This window comes from Geotrypetes seraphini, chromosome 12 (assembly GCF_902459505.1).
Source record: "Geotrypetes seraphini chromosome 12, aGeoSer1.1, whole genome shotgun sequence".
NCBI classification, from domain to species: Eukaryota; Metazoa; Chordata; class Amphibia; order Gymnophiona; family Dermophiidae; genus Geotrypetes; species Geotrypetes seraphini.
The window spans coordinates 45,178,665-45,201,050 of record NC_047095.1 but is presented as its reverse complement, the minus strand read 5'-3'; the positions used below and the strand labels follow the sequence as shown (position 1 = coordinate 45,201,050).

Genomic DNA, 22,386 nt, shown 5'->3' with positions numbered 1-22,386 from the left:
TTGTGAAAAATTGTAGGCAGATCTTATGAAATTGGAAGACTGGGCATCCAAATGGCAGATGAAATTTAATGTGGACAAATGCAAAGTGATGCACATTGGGAAGAATAACATGAATCACAGTTACCGGATACTAGGGGCCACCTTGGGGATTAGCCCAAGAAAAGGATCTGGGTATCATCGTAGATAACACGATGAAACCTTCTGCCCAATGTGCGTTGGCGGCCAAAAAAGCAAACGACTAAGAATGTTAAAATGCCCCTGTATCGCTCCATGGTGCAACCTCATCTGGAGTATTGTGTTCAATTCTGGTCTCCTTATCTCAAGAAAGATATTGTGGTGCTAGAAAAGGTTCAAAGAAGATCGCCCAAGATGATAAAGGGGATGGAACTCCTCTCGTATGAGGAAAGACTAAAACGGTTAAGGCTCTTCAGCTTGGAAAAGAGACATCTGAGGGGAGATATGATTGAAGTCTACAAAATCGTGAGTGGAGTAGAACGGGTACAAGTGGATCAATTTTTCACTCTGTCAAAAATTACAAAGACTAGGGGATACTCGAAGTTACAGGGAAATATTTTTAAAACCAATAGGAGGAAATTTTTTTCACTTAGAGAATAGTTAAGCTCTGGAACACATTGCCAGAGGCTGTGGTAAGAGCGGATGGATAGCGTAGCTGGTTTTAAGAAAGGTTTGGACAAGTTCCTGGAGAAAAAGTCCATAGTCTGTTATTGAGAAAGACATGGGGGAAGCCACTGCTTGCCTTGGATCGGTAGCATGGAATATTGCTGCTTCTTGGGTTTTGGCCAGGTACTAGTGACCTGGATTGGCCACCATGAGAACGGGCTACTGGGCTTGATGGACCATTTGTTTGACCCAGTAAGGCTATTCTTATATTCTTTTTTAAACTCTGCTAAGTTTTTTACTACATTCTCCGACAATGAATTTCACATTGAGTGAAGAAATATATTTTCTCTGGATTGTTTAAATCTACTATTTAACAGTTTCATTGCAAGCCCCCCCCTAGTATATTTGGAAAGAGCAAACTTTTCCAAGCTGAAGAGCCCTAACTACTTTTGCCTTTCCTCACAGGGAAGTTGTCCCATCTTCTTTATCATTTTTATCACCCTTCTGTGTACATTTTCTAATTCTGCTATATGTTTTTGAGATGTGGTGAGCAGAATTGCAGTGTGGCTACATTCTGGATCATACTTCAGTCCTAGAAACCTTTTTGGAGTCTCCGTGCAGATAGAGCCCAATAGGGAGGCTGTAAAGGTCACCTTGGAGAATTTCCTGTACTTCAAAGCTGATACTCCATTGTACTTACCGTATATACTAGAATGTAAGTTGAGACCCCCATTCCTCTCCCAAAAAGGAGGAAAAATGGTTTGACTCGAATATAAGTCGGGGACTTAATATTGAAGTGCCATGTCCTGCCAGGATCTGCACCCAGTGTCCCCTCCGTCACGCCCTCCCCTGCAAGGTTCTGCACTCAGCCCCCGTCCCTGCCAAACTCTGCACTCAGTCCCATTCCCTACCAGGCTGTGAACCAAGCCCCCTTCCCTGCCAGGCTCTGAATACTGTCCCCCCCTCCCTGCCAGGCTCTGAACAGTGTCCCACCTTCCTTCCCTGTACCCTCTTCCCCCTAAAAAGAGCCAACCTCATCAGTGATGTCACAATGGCTTGATTGTCCCGTACTCCCCTCTGCCCTCTAACCCAGCCAGCAGATTAACCCTTCCCCTTAACTTAAACCATCTAGTGGTAAGCCGGGACAGGAGGGATCCCTCCTGTCTCCTGCCCTGGCCGATACTAATAATTGCCTCCTTCCCTCCCTCGTGTACCTGTAGTACCCTGGTGGTCAGCGTGTATGCGCTGAAATCCTCTTTTGTAAAGGTAGTAGCCAGCGGTGCACCTGGGCCGGCACACATGAGCGAGCTTTTCGTGCTGCCGGATGGCCCTGCACCGCTCCTTGATAGGCTGCCGTGAGTTCTCACGGGATTTGCGGTTCTCGCGTCAGCCTATCAAGGAGTGGTACAGGGCCAGCCGGAACCACGAAAAGCTCACTCCTGTGTGCTGGCACAGGTGCGTCGCTGGTTACTACCTTTACAAAAGAGGATTTCAGCGCATACACACTGGACCACCAGGGAACAGGTACGCGAGGAAGGGAAGGAGGGAGGGTGGTATTTATTAGTGTCGGCCGGGGTAGGAGACGGGAGGAACCCTTCCTGTCCTGGCCTAAGGCAGGCCTGCAGGAAGTCCAGGAGGGTTTTGGGTGTTCACTGGGGGATGACCCGAATATAAACCGGGACCCTTGGCCAATTTTTTGGCCCCAAAATCCCGGTTTATATTCGAGTATATACGATAATAATGCCAAAGGAGGAAGACACTTTTTGGGCTATTCTGAATCTAATGGCAGTCAATGTATGTCTCTGCCTATGCCCCTCTTCTGTTTTATATTTTATCATAACAACAGTAAGGAAAAGGGATTTCTGTTCTTCCTGGATTTATCCAAGATGTATTGCCACCTCAGAGGATTCTACACTTCATGGTACTGGAAAAGCATTTCCAGCTTCTGGTTCTGCTCCTCTGGTTTGGCTACAGTGCCCAGGGCATTCCCTACAGTAATGATAAGGGTGTACCAATATGACTGCCTGCTTGAGGGCCATTACCACCACAGTCTGGACATTTTCTCTCACAGCTGGTCCCTGAAAGGTAGCATTTTAGTAGGAAGGGCTTCTTGCCAGCAGCAGTGATGTTTGAAGGCTTGTAAGAAGTCTACATCCTTGGTGTGCATGCAGGTTTGTACTCCTTTGAGACTTGGTGCAGGATGAACTCTGATCCCCCCCCCTGGAGCTGTACTATGCCAGAGATTCAAATGTTGAGTTCAAATTCTACAAGGGTCTTTCAGTGAACTTGCTTTATGGCAGTAGTCTCAAACTCATGGCCTGGGGGCAACATGCGGCCCACCAGGTACTATTTTGAGGCCCTTGGTATATTTATCACAATCGCAAAAGTAAAATAAAACAGTTTCTTGATCATATGTCTCTTTAGCTATAAATTACAATATTATTATTAAGACTTAGCCAAAAGGAAAGATTTTTAAACTATAAAGAGTTTTACCTCATACAAAATTGTAATTTCTTTAATAAGACATTAAATATTTTTTCTGAGGCCTTCCAAATACCTACAAATCCAAAATGTGGCCCTGAAAAGGGTCTTAGTTTGAGACCATTGCTTTATGGAGATGGTAAAGTTGGTCACTGCTCATTCTGGCATGGTTCCTAAGGGGGGTGAATTGTGTTTGGCCTTCCTTTAGGAAGAACTTCTGTTACTTCTTGGGATTTTGTTACTTCTTGGGATTTGAATGTGGTTTTGAAAGCCCTACCAATAGCTCCCTTGGAACATTTGTGCCATGCTTCAATCAAGGATCTAACTTAGCAGTCTGTTAAGTGATCAGGATTTGAGTTGCAAGCTCTTTCCTTGTAGAGATCCATATTTGGTGTTTTCAGAGTTAAAGGCGACTTATTTGCTTAGTGCTTCCTTTCTTGCCTAAGGTAGTTTTCCTGTTTTCACATCAGCCAGGAAATGGTGTGCTAGCCATCTTCAGGGCACATAAAGAGAGGAAAGATCTGGGCCTGTATTCCTGGATGTGTTCAGGACCCTATTGAATTATCTGAAAGTGACAACTTGTTTACACTTTCAGGCTTTTTGTTTACAGTTCTTACAGGGGCAAGGTAGCTTCAAAATCCACTATTACTATAGCCTATCTTAGAAAGTGTGGGCTGGTGCTAGAAGGAATTTGAGCCCACTCAACTAGGACACAGGAAGTCCAAGGCTGCTAGGGATTTCAGGATCCTGAATGAAGAAATGAGAGAAGATTTTACGTGAGGGAGTGAAAAGCATTCATGGTGTAACTGGGGGTGTTTCTGGGTAGGTGTGGGTGTTTTTCTTTTCTTTTTTTTAGAAATAGGTGAGTAGAGTGTAGTGTCCCTTCCAGAATGGTATGCAGTGAGCAGGGCTTGAAAGAGGGAAACTGCTGCATGGAGAATAGAGGGGTAATAATAATAATAATAATAACTTTATTTTGTATAGCGCCATACCCAGAGAGTTCTAGGCGGTTCACAGCAATTAATGATATTACAAAAGAAAATAACATTGGGAATTAACATTTTTTGGAATGAACATGTCATTTAAGTTGACAAGAATTAACATTTTTTGGGGTGTACAGGTCAAAGAAGTTGACAGAATATACAATGGGTACTCACAGTGGTGGTTTGAAATATGTTTGTAGCAAGTTAGTTTTGACAATAGTACAGTATATTGGTTGTCCAGCCCAGCTGCGCTACCTATTGGAAATTGAGTCTGGATCAGAGCTCTTCTCTGTCTCCATCTGCTGGTTCAGGAAATTAACATTAGTGACAATTTTCACCTTTTGAGCTAAGTGTATTTGTATGTATACCTTTTTAAAAAAATTAATACATAATTTGAATATTTTGGTAGAACTTATAAAATTAACATGTCATCTCTGAAAATTATAAAAATATAAGTCATTGCTAGTTCTAAGAACAACCTACATCTCTCAAGTCGCCTTAAAAAAATTAAAAAGTGTTAATAGAAAAATAAATTACCATATTTTTTATGCCATATATTTGCTTTTGTAGATTTTTAGACCCCTGAAGTACGTGGGTTGCTCAAACCCAGCCACATCGGATCATCTTTTAAATAAGAAAACCAGTTTATATCTCCTGGCTGTGGATGCATCCTTTGTCCATCTCTTCTCATTTCTTTGTATTATATGTTTTCTGTGGAGTGCTCCTGTTCTCTTCTGGTATTAACAAAGTTTCGGGCATTTTATGCTCTTTTATATGCAATCAGGACTATATACTGGTGTGTGTGTATGTATATATATATATAGTGTGTGCATAACTTGGGGATTAGTGGGAATAAAGGAAACGTCTTTGCTCTCTGACAGTGTTCTACTACCCTGCAAAGCCTGCTAGGGATGTGCATTTTAGTATGGTTTCCTTTTGTAAAATAGTGCATTCTATTTCATTTAGTACTATCAGTTTGCTAAATACAAAAATAAAATAATGAAGAAATTTAAAAAAAAAATTCTGCCTGCACATTCCGAGTTTGTCATGAAATTGTACAATTTCACAGCTGCTACCTTATTGATCTTGCAACAGAATGGAGAAAACCTGGAAACAAGACTTACATTTTTAAAGGAAATAACTTAATGCTTTTCTTCTCTTTTTTTAGCCTACTTTCCGAAGGAAAAGAAGGCTTATGAGATTGGTGTGTATATTTTTATGTACTTGCTATTAATAACCAAATTTTCTGGATATGTCGGGGAAGCATGAGGGCTCTGATGTGTGTGGGGAATTTTTTGGGGAATTGTGCATATTGATTGGTCACAGATGTGTTCTGAAAGTAGTTTCTCTAATTTCTAAATGTAACTTGTTTTTTTATTTTATATGGCTTTTTCTTCTTTTAACCCAACTTTCCTTAGTACAGCAGCAGATGATTCCATAGACCAGTGGGATAGCACACATCGACCAGCAGGTGGAGATAGAGAAACTGATTAACAGGTGGTCTTATAGGTTGGCGTTCCTCCTGTATATTCAGTATGCTCTATCTCCCAGCAGGGGTTGGTCGTTATCCATCTAGCTCCTGAATTCTGGCTGTGCCTAGTGAAATTATGAGGAATAATCATTTCTTCTGTTGAGAATATTTCTCTTCAGGTAGAAAGGGGTGACTGGCTGAGCAGTGCCAGATTTGGGAGTTACACCTAGGTCCCCCCCCCCAGGTCCCTGCTCCAACCTCCCCTACAGTGGATTGAGGGGTTTCCTTTGGGTTCTTAATTTTCTTCTTTCCTTAGTTAAAAAAAAAAAAGAGAGAGCCTCACAATGGAGAGCTGTGATGTACTTTATTGTCAGCTTACAACTGCCAGCTGTAACTTCTATCCTGTTGAGTCGGGTAGGAGGTTTTGGTGAGTAGGCTTTTCTTTCTCTTGGGTGTCTGGTGCTGATTGGGGGATTTCTAGGCGGTTTGGTGTGTAGGTTATGTTATCCGTCGTGCTTCTTCCTGTTTGGTGTTTTTGCTTTAAAAAAAAAAAATTAATAAAATGGCGGCCGAGGCGGTTAAGCGGTGTTCGCGTTGTGGGAAGCGCAGAACACCATCGGGCTCTGTTCTGCCGGGTGTGCAGACACTACGGCAGAGGATTCGTTGTTGCTGGCTAGCGGGTCTGTTTTTTCCCACGCTAGGGAAGCGCGATTCATCTCTTCAGTCGCGGTGGAGCCCGCCACGCTTCAATGCATGTCAGCGTCAGGGAGGAGTTTGGCAGCTGTCTGCGCTTCTGGGGAGCTTGTGGAAGACATGGTTTCACTGCAGAACACGATACAGGCCGGACCGGCAGGGTTAGTTCAGGGCACTTTCTTGCCGGAGTTTGTGATGTTAATGCACCGTGTCTTTTTGTTGCAGAGCTCTCAGCCTGTACAAAATCTGGATTTAAACGTTTCTTTACTCCCTTCTACCTTTACACCTCTGGTGCAGTCTCAGGCGGCTAAACGTCATAGGCTAGCTACCGCGGATGAGGGGGACCCTGCCTCAATCTCCCCCTTGTTTCTGACTTCCCGAGTCTTTGGAAGAGGGAGAGGTGACGGAATTGGACACAGAGGAGGCGCTGGGTAGGGACTTGGATGATCCTACAGTGCTCTTTCTTTTTCACAGGGAAGAACTTTCCTCGTTGATATCTAAGGCATTGCAAGGGTTAAACATCTCTCGGGAGGATCCACTAGTATCTGGGTCCGTTAACCCTCTCATGGCGGGAACGCGAAAGCTGCCTGGATATTTTCCGGTTCATGAGCCCATGCAGGAGCTTATTGCAGCTCAATGGACACGCCAGAGGCAGGTCTCTGGGTGACGAAAGACATGCGGCAGTTGTATCCATTGGCTCAGAATGAACTGGAGAGGTTTAAGCTCCCTAAGGTGGATGCGTTGGTGGTCATTAAGAAGACTACCTTGCCTGTTGAGGGAGGTATTGCGCTAAAGGATGTCCAGGATAGGAAGATAGAATCTTCGATTAAGATGTCATTTGAAGTTGCAGCGGTTACCTTGCAAGTGGCGGTGTGCAGTTCCTATGCGGTGCGGGCATGTCTTCAATGGTCTCAACAGATGGCAGATAGAATGATTGAGTCCGGGACTGCTGTTCGATCCGACTTGGCACATGTGGAATCGGTTTTAGCGTATTTGGCGGATGCCTTATGATATTATTCGTGCTTCTGCAAAACAGATGTCGCTTTCAGTAGTTTCTTGCACATCTTTGTGGCTCCATAACTGGGCGGTGGATGTGGCGTCCAAGCTTAGGCTCATGAAGCTCCCTTTTAAAGGTCTTCTGTTGTTTGGTGAGGATTTGGATAAGCTAGTAAAAAATTTTGGTGATACCAAAGCGCAGCGGTTGCCAGAAGATAGGCTTAAACCGCCTTTGAAAACCTCGTCTGCCAGACCTCGCTTCCAGGATGTTAAGAGATATAGGCTAGGAAAGCCGTCATTTTAGCCATCTTACGGTTCTTTCTACAATTCTAGACCTAAATTTCCGCAAAATAATTCCTTTTGTGCTGCAAAACCCCCGACAGTTCAGCCAGCCCGTGCTCCAACAGTTCGCAATCAACAATGATGGGATCTCGGCTCTCTCCGCCATTTCTTTGGGAGGGCAGCTGTCTTCCTTTCTGGCGGAGTGGGCCAAGATAATGTCCGATCAGTGGGTATTGGACATTATTCGAGAAGATTACAAATTAGAGTTTTCCTCTCCCGTCGCCGATTCTTTCTTGGTACCCCCTTGCAATGGGGCAACCAAGAGAGACTCGGTACAGCTCACCCTTCAAGTGCTTCTGGATCTGGGGGCTGTGGTTCCGGTTCCCCCAGCAGAGGTGGGCCTCGGGAGATATTCCATTTACTTCGTGGTGCCCAAGAAGGGAGGGTCGGTCAGACCAGTGCTGGATCTCAAACAGGTCAACAAATTTCTCAAGGTCAGACATTTCCTTATGGAGACAGTGCGCTCAGTCATTGCAGCGGTTCAGCCAGGGGAGTTCCTTTCGTCCCTTGATCTCAAGGAGGCTTACTTGCATATAATGATATGGCCTCCGCATCAGCGATTTCTTCGGTTTGCAATCCTAGGCCAGCATTATCAGTTTCGGGCGATGCCTTTTGGTCTCGCCATGGCACCATGCACCTTTTCGAAGGTGATGACGATGTAGTTGTGGTGGCGTTTCTTTGCAAAAAGGGAATTCGGGTACATCCTTTCTTGGACTGGTTGATCCGTGCGTCTTCCAGGTGTGTTGGTGACCCAGAGGGTGATATCTTTTCAGTCTTTGGGGTAGATCATCAACTTTCCAAAGAGCTCTCTCCTCGTCTCAATCGTTGGAGCATCTAGGAGTGCAATTCAACACTTGTCTGGACCAAGGACCTGGGAGAGAAGTTAGTCTCAGGTTCGCTTACTTCTCCAGTCACCCAGACCGAGGGTTTGGGATTATGTGCAAGTTCTGGGATCGATGGTGGCGGCTCTGGTGGTGGTGCCATGGGCTCACTTCCATATGAGGCCGTTGCAGAAGTCTCTTCTATCACGGTGGTCCCCAGTGTCTCAAGATTATGATCGGCGTCTTCAGTGGACTTCTCAAGCTTCCCTCAGCATGCATTGGTGGCTCGGTGAAATCAGTCTCTTCAGGGGCATGCCACCTGCGACACCGGACTGGGTCGTAGTTAAGACGGATGCCAGTCTTCTGGGATGGGGAGCTCAGTGCCTTCAATCCTCAGCGCAGCGAGTTTGGTCTCTGGAGGAGGCTCAGTGGTCGATCAATATGCTAGAGTTGAGGGCGATCAGGCTTGCGCTTCAAGCGTTTCAGTCCATGATTCAGGACCGTCCGACGAGAGTCTTTTTGGACAGTGTCACGGCAGTGGCATATATCAACCGGCAGGGAGGTACACGAAGTCCTCAATTAGCCAGCGAGGTGATGGTCCTGTTTCAATGGGCGGAAGTTCATATTCCTCTTCTCTCGGTGGCGCACATTGCGGGTCAGGCAAATGTTCAGGCAGACTTCCTCAGCAGAAATCTAGATCCCGGAGAATGGGAACTCAGCTCAGGCATTTGACCTGCTAGTTCAGAAGTGGGGTCTTCCGGAGTTGGATCTTTTTGCAGGATGGCGTTGCCAAAGGGTTGGCCTATAATTCCCTTAAGGTTCAGGTGGCGGCCATTGCTTGTTACAGAGGCTGGGTATCTCATTCGACGCTGGCGTCTCAACCTGATATAGTTCGATTCCTAAAAGGGGTACACCATATTCGGCCATCTATTAGGAAGATCTGTCCGGAGTGGAGTCTTAAGATTGTCCTTGGGGGTTACAGAAGGCCCCATTTGAACCGTTATCTAATGCAACTCTGAAGGATGTCACGTTGAAAGTGGTGTTATTGGTAGCAATGGCGTCTGCCCGAAGGGTTTCGGAGTTGCAGGCGTTGTCATGCAGGGATCCTTTTTTGCGCATTTCAGATGCTGGAGTGTCTGTTCGGATGGTTGCGTCGTTTCTTTCTAAGGCGGTGTCTTCCTTTAATGTGAACCAGTATCTCTTCCTTCATGCTTTTCGGCAGGAGAAATGGAGGGAGTGCTTCTCTTCATTGCGTATCCTTGATGTGCGCAGAATTCTTCTACATTATTTACAGGTTACTAACGACTTTCGTCGTTCAGACCACCTCTTTGTGTTATTCGTGGGGCGCAAAGGTATGGCTACGTCCAAAGCTTCCATCGCTCGTTGGGTCAAAGAGACCATTGCTTCAGCTTACTTGATGGCTGGGAAGCGGTTGCTGGAACAGCTTCATGCACATACAACCCGACCGATGGCTACGTCTTGGGCCTAGTCCAGGGGTCTTTCCTTGGAGAAGATTTGTCGTGCGGCTACTTGGTCTTCTACGAATACTTTTTCTAAGCATTACCGGTTGGATGTGGCAACCCATGCGGATGCTGACTTTGGCGCTTCGGTTATTGCGGAGGCGGCGTTTGCTTCCCACCCAGTTTGAGGTTTGCTTTGCTACATCCCACAGGTCTCTGGATTCATCTGCTGCTGTGCTAAGGAAAGAAAAATTATGTTTTTACCTGTTAATTTTCTTTCCTTTAGAAGCAGCAGATGAATCCAGAGCCCCACCCTTTCTGCAGATGATCTGTCAGTTTCTCTGTTGCAATTTCGGTTTTGTTATTGTTGGTAGTTGTATTCTGTATTGCACTTTGTTGCTGGAAAGAAGTTTTTTATATGCTCAATATTTCCTAGTTCCGGATGCTTGGGCAAGGAGCGATACTGAATATACAGGAGGAATGCCAGCCTATAAGACCACCTGTTAATCAGTTTCTCTTTCTCCACCTGCTGGTCGATGTGTGCTATCCCACTGGTCTCTGGATTCATCTGCTGCTTCTAAAGGTAAGAAAATTAACAGGTAAGAACATAAATTTTTCTATTTCCTCCAGTTGTATGAACTACTTGCTAATTTGAGATAGGGTACTGGACCCCAATCCCCTTCTTCACAACTAGCAAGGTGCAGCAAATGCGATGAAACCCATTGAAACTGAATGGGCTTTGTTGCATTTGCCATGCACAAATTTCTAGCACAGTTTGTGAAAGGAACTCTTAAATCCATTAACAGTCCTTGACAGTGAGACTTGTATCAAGACTCTGTTTAGCCCCCTGCATTTGTGGAACCCTTAAATTTGGCCTTCAGGTGTCAATCTATAATGATTGGGACTTTCTCCTCCTAATAGGTTAAATGCCTAGGAGCACTGAACCTGACCTGAGAATTTAACTCAGGTGCTCTGCATGAAAGTGTGCATGCTGATCCTAATATGGCTTTTTAAGCATTCAGTAGATACCGGTACTTTTAACAGGTCACCTAATTACCTTCTAGTGACTTTTATTTTTTATACATACCAGTAAGATAAGTTGATATTTGTGTGTGATTAATTGCTGTAGTTGCTTTAGTATGAAAGGAAATATAAACTAGTGCACAGCTAATTCAGAACTGAATTTTTATCACAGTGAAAATGTGTTTGATATATAAAGCCTATAGATCAGTTGAGATACTGATTTATATGAGCTTCAGTTTTTATGTGAAATAATATTTTTTTCCTTTTTTTCTTTTTAAAAGCCGTCTGTTGGGACTTCAAGCCCAGGTAAACACAGTAGTTGTGTTATTCTGTTTACATATATAGATTTTTTAAGTGCTTTGATTGCTTATTTACTTTCTCCAAGTACAGGAAATATGCTTTATCCCAGTAGAAGTAGGCAGCATATTCTTACATATGGGTGATGTCAACCACGGAGCCTGGTACAGACAGTTCACAAGTGCAGTATCACTTTAAAAACTTGAAGACCGACATACCGCGCATATGTGAGTGCCTTCTTGCCTGTCTGCCTCTCGCTCACGGGATTGTCAGTTCTTAGTTTTTCACCGAGCTGAAAAGTCATTTTTTTCAGTTTCTCTCAGTTTGTGTACTATATGTGCCTATTTTAGGCATAGTTTTTCTACATACTTTTTGTGTATATGTTTTCTATTAATATTTTGTGCCTTCACATTAACCTGGTTTCATTGTTCTTAAATTTTTATTGCGATTTTATTTGGGCCCTCGGGCTCCCTTAAGCCTGCCGAAATTGTCAAAACTTTTTTATCAGGTTATAATCTACTCGACCCTCTCTAACCATTTGGTCTTTCGATCTCACATCAGCGGTCTTTCCTCTGATGTCCAAGGCTTCTAGTGGATTTAAATGGTGGTCTCAGTGTCGCTGGGCTATTTCTCGTACTGATCCACATAGCTGTTGCATTCAATACCTACAAATAGGTCCTGAACACCATGATTTTTCTAGCCTGCTCTGTTCAAAATTACAGAAAATTAGTTTGAAAAACTTTTCAGGTCGTCCGTTTCTACATCAGAAATTATGGGAATTTCTGAATCCTATCCTCAGCAGCTGATAACACTGGTACTGACAGCATCGACATCATCTACGTTATCAGTGCTACCTTCATTGGGGAAACCTCATAAAAAGGCTAAGAAGCATAAACACACTTTCCCCTCCAGAAACACTTCAACAGCATCTCAGGCATCTACCATTAAAGCACCGATGACAGATCACCATCTATACAGTTGGCTTTACCTTTGAAGAACACCTCCATACTGAGGACACCAGTGCTTTGATGCTCAACTAATGTGCATACCAGTGCATGTACCGGTTACTATGCTGTCTCTGCAGGAGTAGCTTTCTGTGTTATTGCAGAAAGAGCTAGCTGTGCTACTACAATCACAAAACGATGCAAAATTCTGCTCACACAGTGCCAGCCTCAGCTCAGTCTGAGCATTGCCTCAAAAGCATCAATCTCAGAGCATGCAGCCTCAGCCATCAGATAATTGACATAAATGACCGATGCACATCATCAGTGCCGAACATGGGCACACATCAAGGATGTACGTCATCGACACCCAGACGTCGAGCGTCTGCATCAAGGCATGCATTTTTGTCGAGAGACAGCAAATTGTCTCATTCTCATCGCTCATACCGACATTCATTGAGGCACTCTAGTCGATAACGTTCACCTTGATGTTGCCTTTATCTACTTGATGCTCCTCTCGATGGTCTCAATGACATTCTTCACTTGCAGAACCTGCTATCAAGGACTATGACTCTGACCTAACTCGGTACTCTTGTCTGGAATTGTCAGCGAACGAGTCTTATGCTTTATCTTTGTCTCCTTCCCTGCTTTGTAGTAAGTCATTCTTAGAAAGTCTGTCTTTCATTAAGTAAATTCATTAGACAGATGGGGCAAGAACTCCCAATAAAAATGGAGTCCGATTCAAAATATAAGGCTGAGCTTAGAGAGATACTTGACTATAAAAAATTGCCTTGACTACATAAAAGTTCCTCTTTACAGTCTCATGAAGGAGACATTACTGAAGAACTGGGAATCTCCTCTTCATGTTGGCAGTGGCTTCACATAGACTGGACTCACTTTATTGCGTACAGTCTTGCTCTAGATTTGACAAGCTACAGTTGCAACATCAGTCTCTGGTTGTGAAATCTGCCCTGAAATAAAGCTCATAGTTTCAGACCTTATGTTAGTACTCCCCCCAAGGAGAGAAGGCAGAATGCTGGATAAGTTTGGACACAGAATATTTCAAGCTTTCATGTTGGCAAATAGAATCTTAAACTACAGTTTCTATATGACATTTTGTATGAAATCCCTCATACAAAAGATGTCTCATTATGATCAGTATATTCCATCAAAACATCTTTCCTCTTACCAGCTTATGGTAAATGATCTCCTGGAAACCAGGAAGTATATGGTACGCTCCACATTTGATGCTTTTGACATCACTTCTTGTACCTCTGCAGTCTCAATACCTATGCACAGACAAGCCTGTCTGAGAATCTTTGACCTGGAAATAGAGGTGAACAATGAATAGTAATTGTCCAGATATGCTCCACAAAATTGAAGATGTGTTCCCAAAAAGCCCTAATAGGTGGGCAAGAAGACCAAACCATATGGCCCAAACTTGCTTCAGGACAATGACATCTGAGACACTTGAGCAGCAAAGGCTCAAAACCGAGAAAGATATGCTCTCTTAGCGGAAATATATAGTCTCGGAACCAATTTATAATATTGTTCCCAAAAAGAGATGTATTTGCGAAATGTGGGTAACTTTTTGAGAGCTTGCAGTACCACATCTTCCAGCAAGTCATCTGCAGGTCATGAGCCAAGCGTCCCGCAATCTAGAATGGTCAAAAAGGAGGGATTCATCCTTCAAGTATCTATTATGAAATTTAAGAGGAACAGGGAGCTGGGAGCCAATCGTATATGCAGTGGACAATAATTCCTGGCGAGTAGTATCAAGATTGAGAGGCTGCAAAGAAGTAAGGTAATGACGAATCTGCTTATATGCAAAACCATCAGTAGGAGAACTGTCGTATTCCTGTTGGAGGTGAGCAAAAGTCTTAATTCTCCCATCCTCCAAATGACCAAATGAAACCAAATGAAACAAATATTGAATCCCCCATGCTTCCCATCTAACAAAGACAGCGCTATTAACACCAGGAGGGAAATTGCTGTTGAAATATAAAGGCAAAAAAGGGGAGACATTCGCACTTATATCATGAAATTTGCAGACCCACTGCCAAACCCATTGCAAAGGATGAAGGAGTACCCTATGTGGAAGAAGCCCAGACAGAGAAGGGATAGAATGGAAATAAGCAATAAAATAGATAGTACGAAAACAGGTAAGTTCCAGTAAAGTGTTAGTGAAAGTGGAAGTTTCCCGAAAGAAGTCATTAATATGGCGTATGCCACAACCAATAGTCAAAAATCGAATATTCAACAATCCCAAGCCCCCTTTGTACCACGGGGTAGCTGCAATTTGGGAAGGAAGTCTAGCTCGTTTAGCTGCCCAGAGAAGATGTTGGACCCTCACTTATTACTTAGAATCAGACTAAGCCTTACAGAACTTCTACTCGGCTCTTCCTGTCATTCGATCCAAACAGACTTGGAGCTCGTCATCAAGAGAACCATCTCAACATGGCTGATGGACTGTATGGCTGGCGGACTGTATATCCTTTTGCTAAGCTTAGGCTGATGCTTGAGGGCTGTGTTGCTGCACACAAAGTGCGAGCAATGGTGACTTCAGTAGCTCACCTACTTTACACTCCATTTGAAGATATCTGTAAGACATCTGCCTGGTCCTCAATCCATACCTTCACATCTCATTACTGTTTGGAGAATCATTCCAGATGAGATCAGTGGTTTGACCAACAATTCTGATAAATTTATTTTTCATTTAGAGGCCAACTTCCCTTCAACCCTATTGGGTTTCACCAGACTCATGTGTATATACCCATTATTCGCATCCAGACTCATGACCTTGGCAGCTAGGGAGTCCCATATGTAAGAATATGCTGCCTGCTTATCCTGGTATAAAGCACTGTTACTTAATTGTAACAGCTGTTATACAGGGACAGCAGGCAGTTAATCTTACAACCCTCTCACCTTCCCTAGTTGGTTTCTTAGCTTTTTTTTTACTGAGTTGATGGTCCTGTAAGTAGTAGGTGGGAAGGCACATGCAGGTGTGGCGACCTTCATGTTTAAAGTGATACTGCACTTGTGGACTGTCTGTACTGGGCTCCATGGATGATGTCACCCATATGTATGAATATCTGCTTACTGTCCCTGAATAACATCTGTTTCAATTAAGTAACTGTTTTTTTGTAGCCAGTAAAGTGAATCATGTAACAGGTGTTGATAATCAGCTGTCTTCCTGCTGCCTCTACTCTTCATAAAGTAATTGTGTAAACAGTATAGATTAATGAAATGTTCATATTTACAGCATTTGTTTTGAGGGGAAAGGTTGAATTAAATGATTTGATTGGATCTTGATTACCATACAATAGCTTAATCATGTTTGACATAGATCCAGTATATATTTTATAAGAGAAGAAAAATTGTTATACTGTGGTATATTATGCCACCAAAAATATCAATTATTGGATGTTAACCCACAGAAGGTAAGATTCCTTTGTATTCTCAAATTTCTGTAAATCGTATCAGAACTGTTGACTTTTTTTCCAAGCACTGGAATTTAATTTTGAGTGAAGGAAATCTGAGTACCAACCCTTCAAGTGGTTGCTCCACCCAACTCGAGATTTTGCTACTCCTTTATTTAAAAAAATCAATAAACAGTCAAAAAAAAAAACAATTCATGCCCAATTGTCAGCTGGTTTTGTACAAGAAACTAACTTGCTCCCTAGTTGTGAAAAATATTTTGCTCACAAGAAATATTTGCAAATCTATTTTGCCATCAACAGGGTTAGATCTAAAACGAATGGGGTGGCTATACATTTTGCCAATTATCTTTCCCCTGAAGTAGAGGATATAGTTCATGACAAGGAGGGTCGCTATCTTCTGTTAAAAGTGTGCTTAAGAGGGAAATTATACCTTTTTTGAACATTTATGCCTCCAATTCTGAACATTTATGCCTCCAATTCTGAACAAGGTGGGTTTGTTTATTTATTTATTTATTTATTTTTTTCCAGAAATTTAGCGACCTTCCAGGGCAGAAGGAATAGGGTCACTAATAAATATCACCACTCTACAAATCAGAGTGGTGATATTTATTAGTGACTCCTTAAGTTGTGATATGCTTGGATATTTTTGATTGGGCTCTATCCGAGCCGGTGTATGAGTGTGTTTATATGTGTGAGTGTTTAGCATTTGCTAGTTATGTATTTATTATTTATTATTTTTGCTTGGTGCGCATGTGTGTGTGTTTGTGGTGCTTATAACTTATGGTCAGTGAGAAATTGCACTTGCACTTTAAACGGAAGGACCTGTATTTGTATTTGTACCTTATATTTATATCCATATTTATAAGTGTTTTTTATGGTGCTACAGATTGCATTTGCACTTTGTCTCATTCTTGCCATATATTTTGCATTTCATGAAGTATTTTGCACCTTGTATTTCCTTTATATTTATTGATTAGGTATCTATTCATTCATGGTGCTATAGGTTGCATTTGCACTTTATGTCTTACCTCAGCCACATATTTTGTACTTTATGAAGCACCTTGCACTTTGTATGATTATTTATTAAATATTTATTTATTCATCTCTTTCACTTGCACTTTACACATAAACACTGTTATATTATATTTTATATGCATATTTATAGTATTTATTACATTTATCATATTCATTGTTGCATGTATTAGGAAAAAATTTTTATTCACAAGGTGTGTTTTCAGGGAAAGTATGTATGTGTTGCCCATTCTAATCTAATCTAATCTAAACCTTAAGTTTATATACCGCATCATCTCCATGAGAATGGAGCTCGACACGGTTTACAAGAACTTAAAATAGTGGGTAGAGAAGAAGAAAAAGGATTACATGAACTTATGTGTATGGTGTAAAAAAGTCTATTCAGTTTTGGGAGGATGTGGAATGCAGTATGCATCCTTAGACACACATGGACTATATGATGTATGAGGCTATTCTCATTTAGACTGCGGTCTGGTGCTGGTCACCTCTTGAGATATTGCCTGAGCCAGAGGTTCACGTTCATTCACTTATGCAGGGCTCATACTGATGTCCATTATTTATTAACCTGTAGATTGGCCCAATCTCCTTAGACTTTTTTTCCCCAAGGATCAGGTGTGTTAGCCAATTTTACATTATTCTTATTACTTTTTGGATATTATTGGCTATTATCCATTTAGGGTTTTTTACTTGTGCCAATTTTCAAATACCATCTTTAGAGGTCCTTAAACAATTGCTGCAAAATATCAACATTAAAGGTGCAGACCTTCATTCAATTTCTCCCTCCTTTATAAAACGTTTCTTTTCCTTCTTTGGTCCTTTCATTCGCTCAATGATTGCAAACAGTTTAACAACAGGGATTATACCAAAAGAATGGAAAGAAGCAATTATCAGTCCTACAATTAAAAATCCTAAAGAATCAATCTCATCTGAATTAAACTGTCGACCAATTGCCAACTTACCATTTCTTACTAAGCTAATAGAAAAAGTTGTTTTCAACCATGTAAGCAACTTCATTGAAAAAAAACTAATACATTACATCCCAATCAGACTGGCTTTAGAGCCAATTACTCAACAGAATACTCAATGATAGGTCTTACAACCAACATTCAATACTACCTTGATCATCATAAATCAGTTCTTTTTGATTTCACTTGATCTATCGGCAGCATTTGATACTATTGATCATCATTTACTCTTTAAGAGACTATCTGCCATTGGCATTTCAGAACAAGTTTTAAATTGGTTCTACTCATATTTTCAGGACAGGTCATCTAATAAAGTAATTTTCAATGATACATCATCAAGTAACTATACAAACTCATATGGAATTCCCCAAGGTTCAATTCTGACTCCCCTTCTGTTCAATATTTTCCTAGCTCCACTTCTCACATTAAGCCAATCCATAGGTTTTTCCGTTTATGCTTACACAGATGACATCCAGCTTTTACATCCATTAAATACTGTTGACCCTAATGAGATAACGAACATAAATAATAAGTTAAAACAAATTAGTCAATTGTTAAAAGACAATATGCTCGCCCTGAATTCTTCTAAATCTTCAATAATGTTCTTGCCATGGAAAAAAGATATTACATTTACATCACAAATTTTTTGAGACAATTTTCCATTACAACAAGTAACGACGACTAAAATATTGGGAATATTATTGGACCACGAGCTATCATACCATGAACAAATCAGTTCCGTAGTTAAAAATTGTTTTTATAAACTACGTCTCATCAGATCTTTAGCTAAAGTTTTAGAACCTAAAGCTCTTAATATCTTAATACACTCTTTGATAATCTCCAGGCTGGATTACTGCAATACATTATATCAAGGCATAACTCAGAAAGAAATACGAAGGTTACAAATCATACAAAACATAGAAATAAAAATTATTACCAACTCCAAAAAATATGATCATGTCGTACCATTTTTAAAAGAAGCACATTGGCTGCCGATCTCACACAAAATAACATATAAAATCGCATTACTAACATTTAAAATTCAGAAAACTAATATTCCAATATTCTTATATTGATATTTAATACCATATTCCCCAGCTAGATCTCTTAGATCAGCAGATCAGTACTTGTTGACCATTCCATCTTTGAAAATAATTGGCACTAGAAGAACTACAACTTTTTCTATCTTGGGACCCCAGCTTTGGAATAAACTTCAAATTTTTCTGCGTGCTGAAACCTCCTTAGAAAAATTTAAAAGCAAACTAAAAGGCTATCTTTATAAAGATGCATATGAATCTTAGATCAGATAATCTTCTTTGATTTTCCTATTAAGCTTTTTTTAAAACATTTTTTCCAAACCAAGTTTCATTAAAATTTTTTTAATACCCTTCCTGATGTTGCTCTTTAACCAAATGTTTTTATTTTTGTTTTTTTTCTTTTAAAACAAATGTAGTTTATCCTTATATTCCTTATGTATCTTTATTAACTATGGATAGGTTTATATGTTTTTTGTCTCAAATTATTTTATTTGTTCCCCCAAATTTTTAATATTGTTATACGCATTGAAAATACTTGATATTGCATTTAAATCAAAACTACAATAAACTTGAAACTTGGTCATTTTTACTGGTGAGTATATTAAAAATGTGTTCCCAAAGTGTGTTAAAAGTCCATAAATCACACATTAAAAGATGACTGCTCACAACGAATTCCTGGACAAGTCCGTTGATTGTCTAAGCTTATTCCTACCCTATATTTAGGAAATTATTAAAAACTCATTTATTTGATAAATAAGAATGTTGATTTTTGGTAAGCCTATGTTTATATGGGTATTTTTATTAGGTTATGTTTTTTCCAACTTTCTTTTTAATTAAGTTGTATTTAATTGAGGTATTAACAGTTGTTTGTTTGACATTGTATTTAAACTATGTTGTATTAATTTGTTCATTAGATGCAATTGTGCATGAGATTGTTTTTATTAATTGTAATGTTAATTTTTTCTGTTGTGAACTGCCTAGAACTGCTGGTAGGGCGGTATACAAGAAAATAAATTATTATTAATATACTCCCTATTTACAATATGAACAGTCTGTAGAAGAGTGCAGTCTTAACAGCTACCATATTTTTCGCTTCATAAGATGCACCTGACCATAAGACGCATCCACCTCTAGAGGAGGAAAAACCAAGAAGAAAAAAAAAATAAATTCTGAACCAAATGGTGTGCCCTGTACCCTGTCCCCCCTCTGGTGGTCTAATGGTAGGCCAGGACAGGGTACAGGGCACATCTAGTGGTGGGCATGTCTAATAGTAGGGAGCCCCAAGCCAGTCAGCCAGTTCCAGGCCAACCAGCCAGCCCTAAACCAGCCAGCCAGCTCCAGGCCAACCAGCCAGCCCCAAACCAGCCAGCTAGCTCTAGGCCAACCAGCCAGCCAGCCCCAAGTAAGCTCTCCCCAGTACCTTTTTAAATTCTGCCCAGCAGCTCCAGTCGGCTTCCTCCCTGCCTGCCGCGGCAGCATTCGCTCTTCCGGGCTCCTCATTTCCCGGACTGCGGCGCAGAGATCAACAGTGCGGACGTCAAGAGCAAGCTTTACGCTCTCCCACTCAGCCCTGTGCTGCTTTCTGAAGGGCCGTCATAAGTTCTCGTGAGAACCTATGGCAGCCATTCGGAAAGCAGTGTGGGGCCGAGCAGGAGAGCGTAAAGCTTGCTCATGTCGTCCGCGCTGCTGATCTCTGCGCCGCAGGCCGGGAAATAAGACGAAGGATACACGCTGGACTACCAGGGTAAATAGGGGGACAATGACGAGGGGGGACAATGACTATGGACGGGTGGTGGGTGTTTAAAAAAAAAAGGTGGTGTGGCGGCAGCAGTGGGTGGGCTTAAGGTGGTGCGGTGGGGTAACAAAATTTGTACCTTTGCTTCATAAGACACACCGAGATTTCCACCCACTTTTGGGTGGAAAAAAGTACATCATCTGGAGCGAAAAATACGGTAATCACTTCTCTGTTGTACATTAGTGTGTTAGGTCCAACAAGCCACCTTGTTTCAAATACCTTCCTCAGGAATCCATCAAAAATCAGTAAGTATGTAAGCACTGGCTCATTTCAATAAAGATAGCAAAGGTTGAGCACTAGTGATTTTGTACAGTAGCTTGTTCAGTCGACTCCGCTTAAGTGCACGCCCTTCGGAACGGGTCTCCACGTTAGGTTAAACGAAGTGTGCGCTTAATAGGAGTGGGGGGAGGCTGTAGTTAAGCCGGCTCAGTTTAAATATGGCGCATGGGCTGCTGGAGCCTAAAGAACAGGAAAGCTATGCCCTACAGCTTGAGTGGAAGCGGAGCACTCACTTTCCCAGCTGTCCCAGTGCTTAAGCTGCTGTGTGAAGCCTAGCCATTCCCAGACAGAACATGATTGCATTTAACCAGAGTGTGCATAATGTGAAAGAATAGAGATTGGACCTATGACATCAGTGTGCATAAGTGGATTTTGTGCTTATCCGAATTGCAAATATCCGGAGTTTACGTCCATTGAATTTAATGTAAAAACAAACAAACCGGGACCATGGTGGTAGGGTGCGAATAACCGAAACAAGTGCTTAACCGACGTACACTTAGGTAGAGTCGACTGTATTATGGTTACTACTGAGTTAATTAGCATTAGAGACATGAGAACTGTATTTATCTATCAAGCTGATATCTTCCTCAGTTAACTAGGATGTTTTTAAACAATTAAATTCTTGTCTTTATTTTAATTGAATTGTAAGTTTTTCTAATTCTTACATTCTTCTCATGTGATCTGACAAAACCATTTCTTCAAATATTTTAAACCAGGAGGTTCAGCTGGATCAGATGACCATGAATTTGACCCATCAGCTGACATGGTGGTTCATGATCTTGATGATGAACAAACATTAGAAGAAGAAGAGATGATGGAAGGAGAAATAAATTTTAGTTCTGAAATAGAAGATCTTGCAAGGGTAAATGACACTTAAAGACTATAAAACTAAATTGTTTTATTGATGCCTACCAACAAATGAAGTTATCATACATTACAACCCATTCTGCATGGTTTGGAGAATTTCCTGGAAAAGGCTTTCTTGTTTCTTCTTTTTTTGTTGTTGTTGTAACAGATATATCTGTCCAACAATATAATAACTGAAAACATTTAAAGGAGTAATATAAATAGTGAATAAATGAAACAACTCTTGCCCATGGGAGTCTACTCTTGGTCATGGGTTCTCAAATCTACCCAGCATCAAATTTTCTGCCCTTTTTTTCTCCACCCACTCATGTTTTACTACTTAAGTGCATTACTCGGGTTAAAGTTCAGTCTATTAAAAGTGAAACTTAAAGCTGTAAATGAATATATAGTCTTTATGGACACAGGTCACTTTTAAATGGCAACTGGATGTCATGTTAGTTGAAATTGTGTATCTGAACTACAGTATAAAGTTTATGACCTATGAATATTTTATCTGCCCTAATTGTTTCCCTAAATCTGCAGAAAGAATATGTAAAATGAGTCATTTGCCCTGTAGTATCATCGTGCTTTTAATCATCTGTATCTTTCTGCTTTGTTTTGGCCCAACTTTCTTTCATATACATGTCAGCCAGATGGACAAAGGGGAACCCATAGACATCATTTATCTCGACTTCCAAAAAGCCTTTGACAAGGTACCCCATGAGCGGCTGCTTAGGAAGCTGTGGAACCACGGGGTGGAAGGGGACATACACAGATGGGTTAAACACTTGTTGGCAGGCAGAAAGCAAAGGGTTAGAGTAAAGGGCCAATACTCAGACTGGAGGAGGGTCACGAGTGGTGTT

General features: G+C 41.4%; 2 protein-coding genes across 8 annotated transcripts in view; one reads left to right on the top strand and one right to left on the bottom strand.

Annotated features, from left to right (window-relative positions):
- Positions 1 to 22,386, top strand: part of MIER1 (MIER1 transcriptional regulator) — a 133,270-nt gene that overhangs the window by 23,432 nt on the left and 87,452 nt on the right. For all 7 annotated transcript variants that reach the window (XM_033915927.1, XM_033915923.1, XM_033915921.1 and 4 more), the window contains 3 exons: positions 5,254 to 5,289; positions 11,173 to 11,197; positions 21,394 to 21,539. In XM_033915927.1, the coding sequence (XP_033771818.1) occupies positions 5,281 to 5,289; positions 11,173 to 11,197; positions 21,394 to 21,539 (180 nt within the window). In that variant the 5' untranslated portion in view covers positions 5,254 to 5,280. The remainder of the gene's footprint in view (positions 1 to 5,253; positions 5,290 to 11,172; positions 11,198 to 21,393; positions 21,540 to 22,386) is intronic.
- The window catches only part of WDR78 (WD repeat domain 78), a 187,274-nt gene that overhangs the window by 144,558 nt on the left and 20,330 nt on the right, over positions 1 to 22,386 (bottom strand). The window lies entirely within an intron of this gene.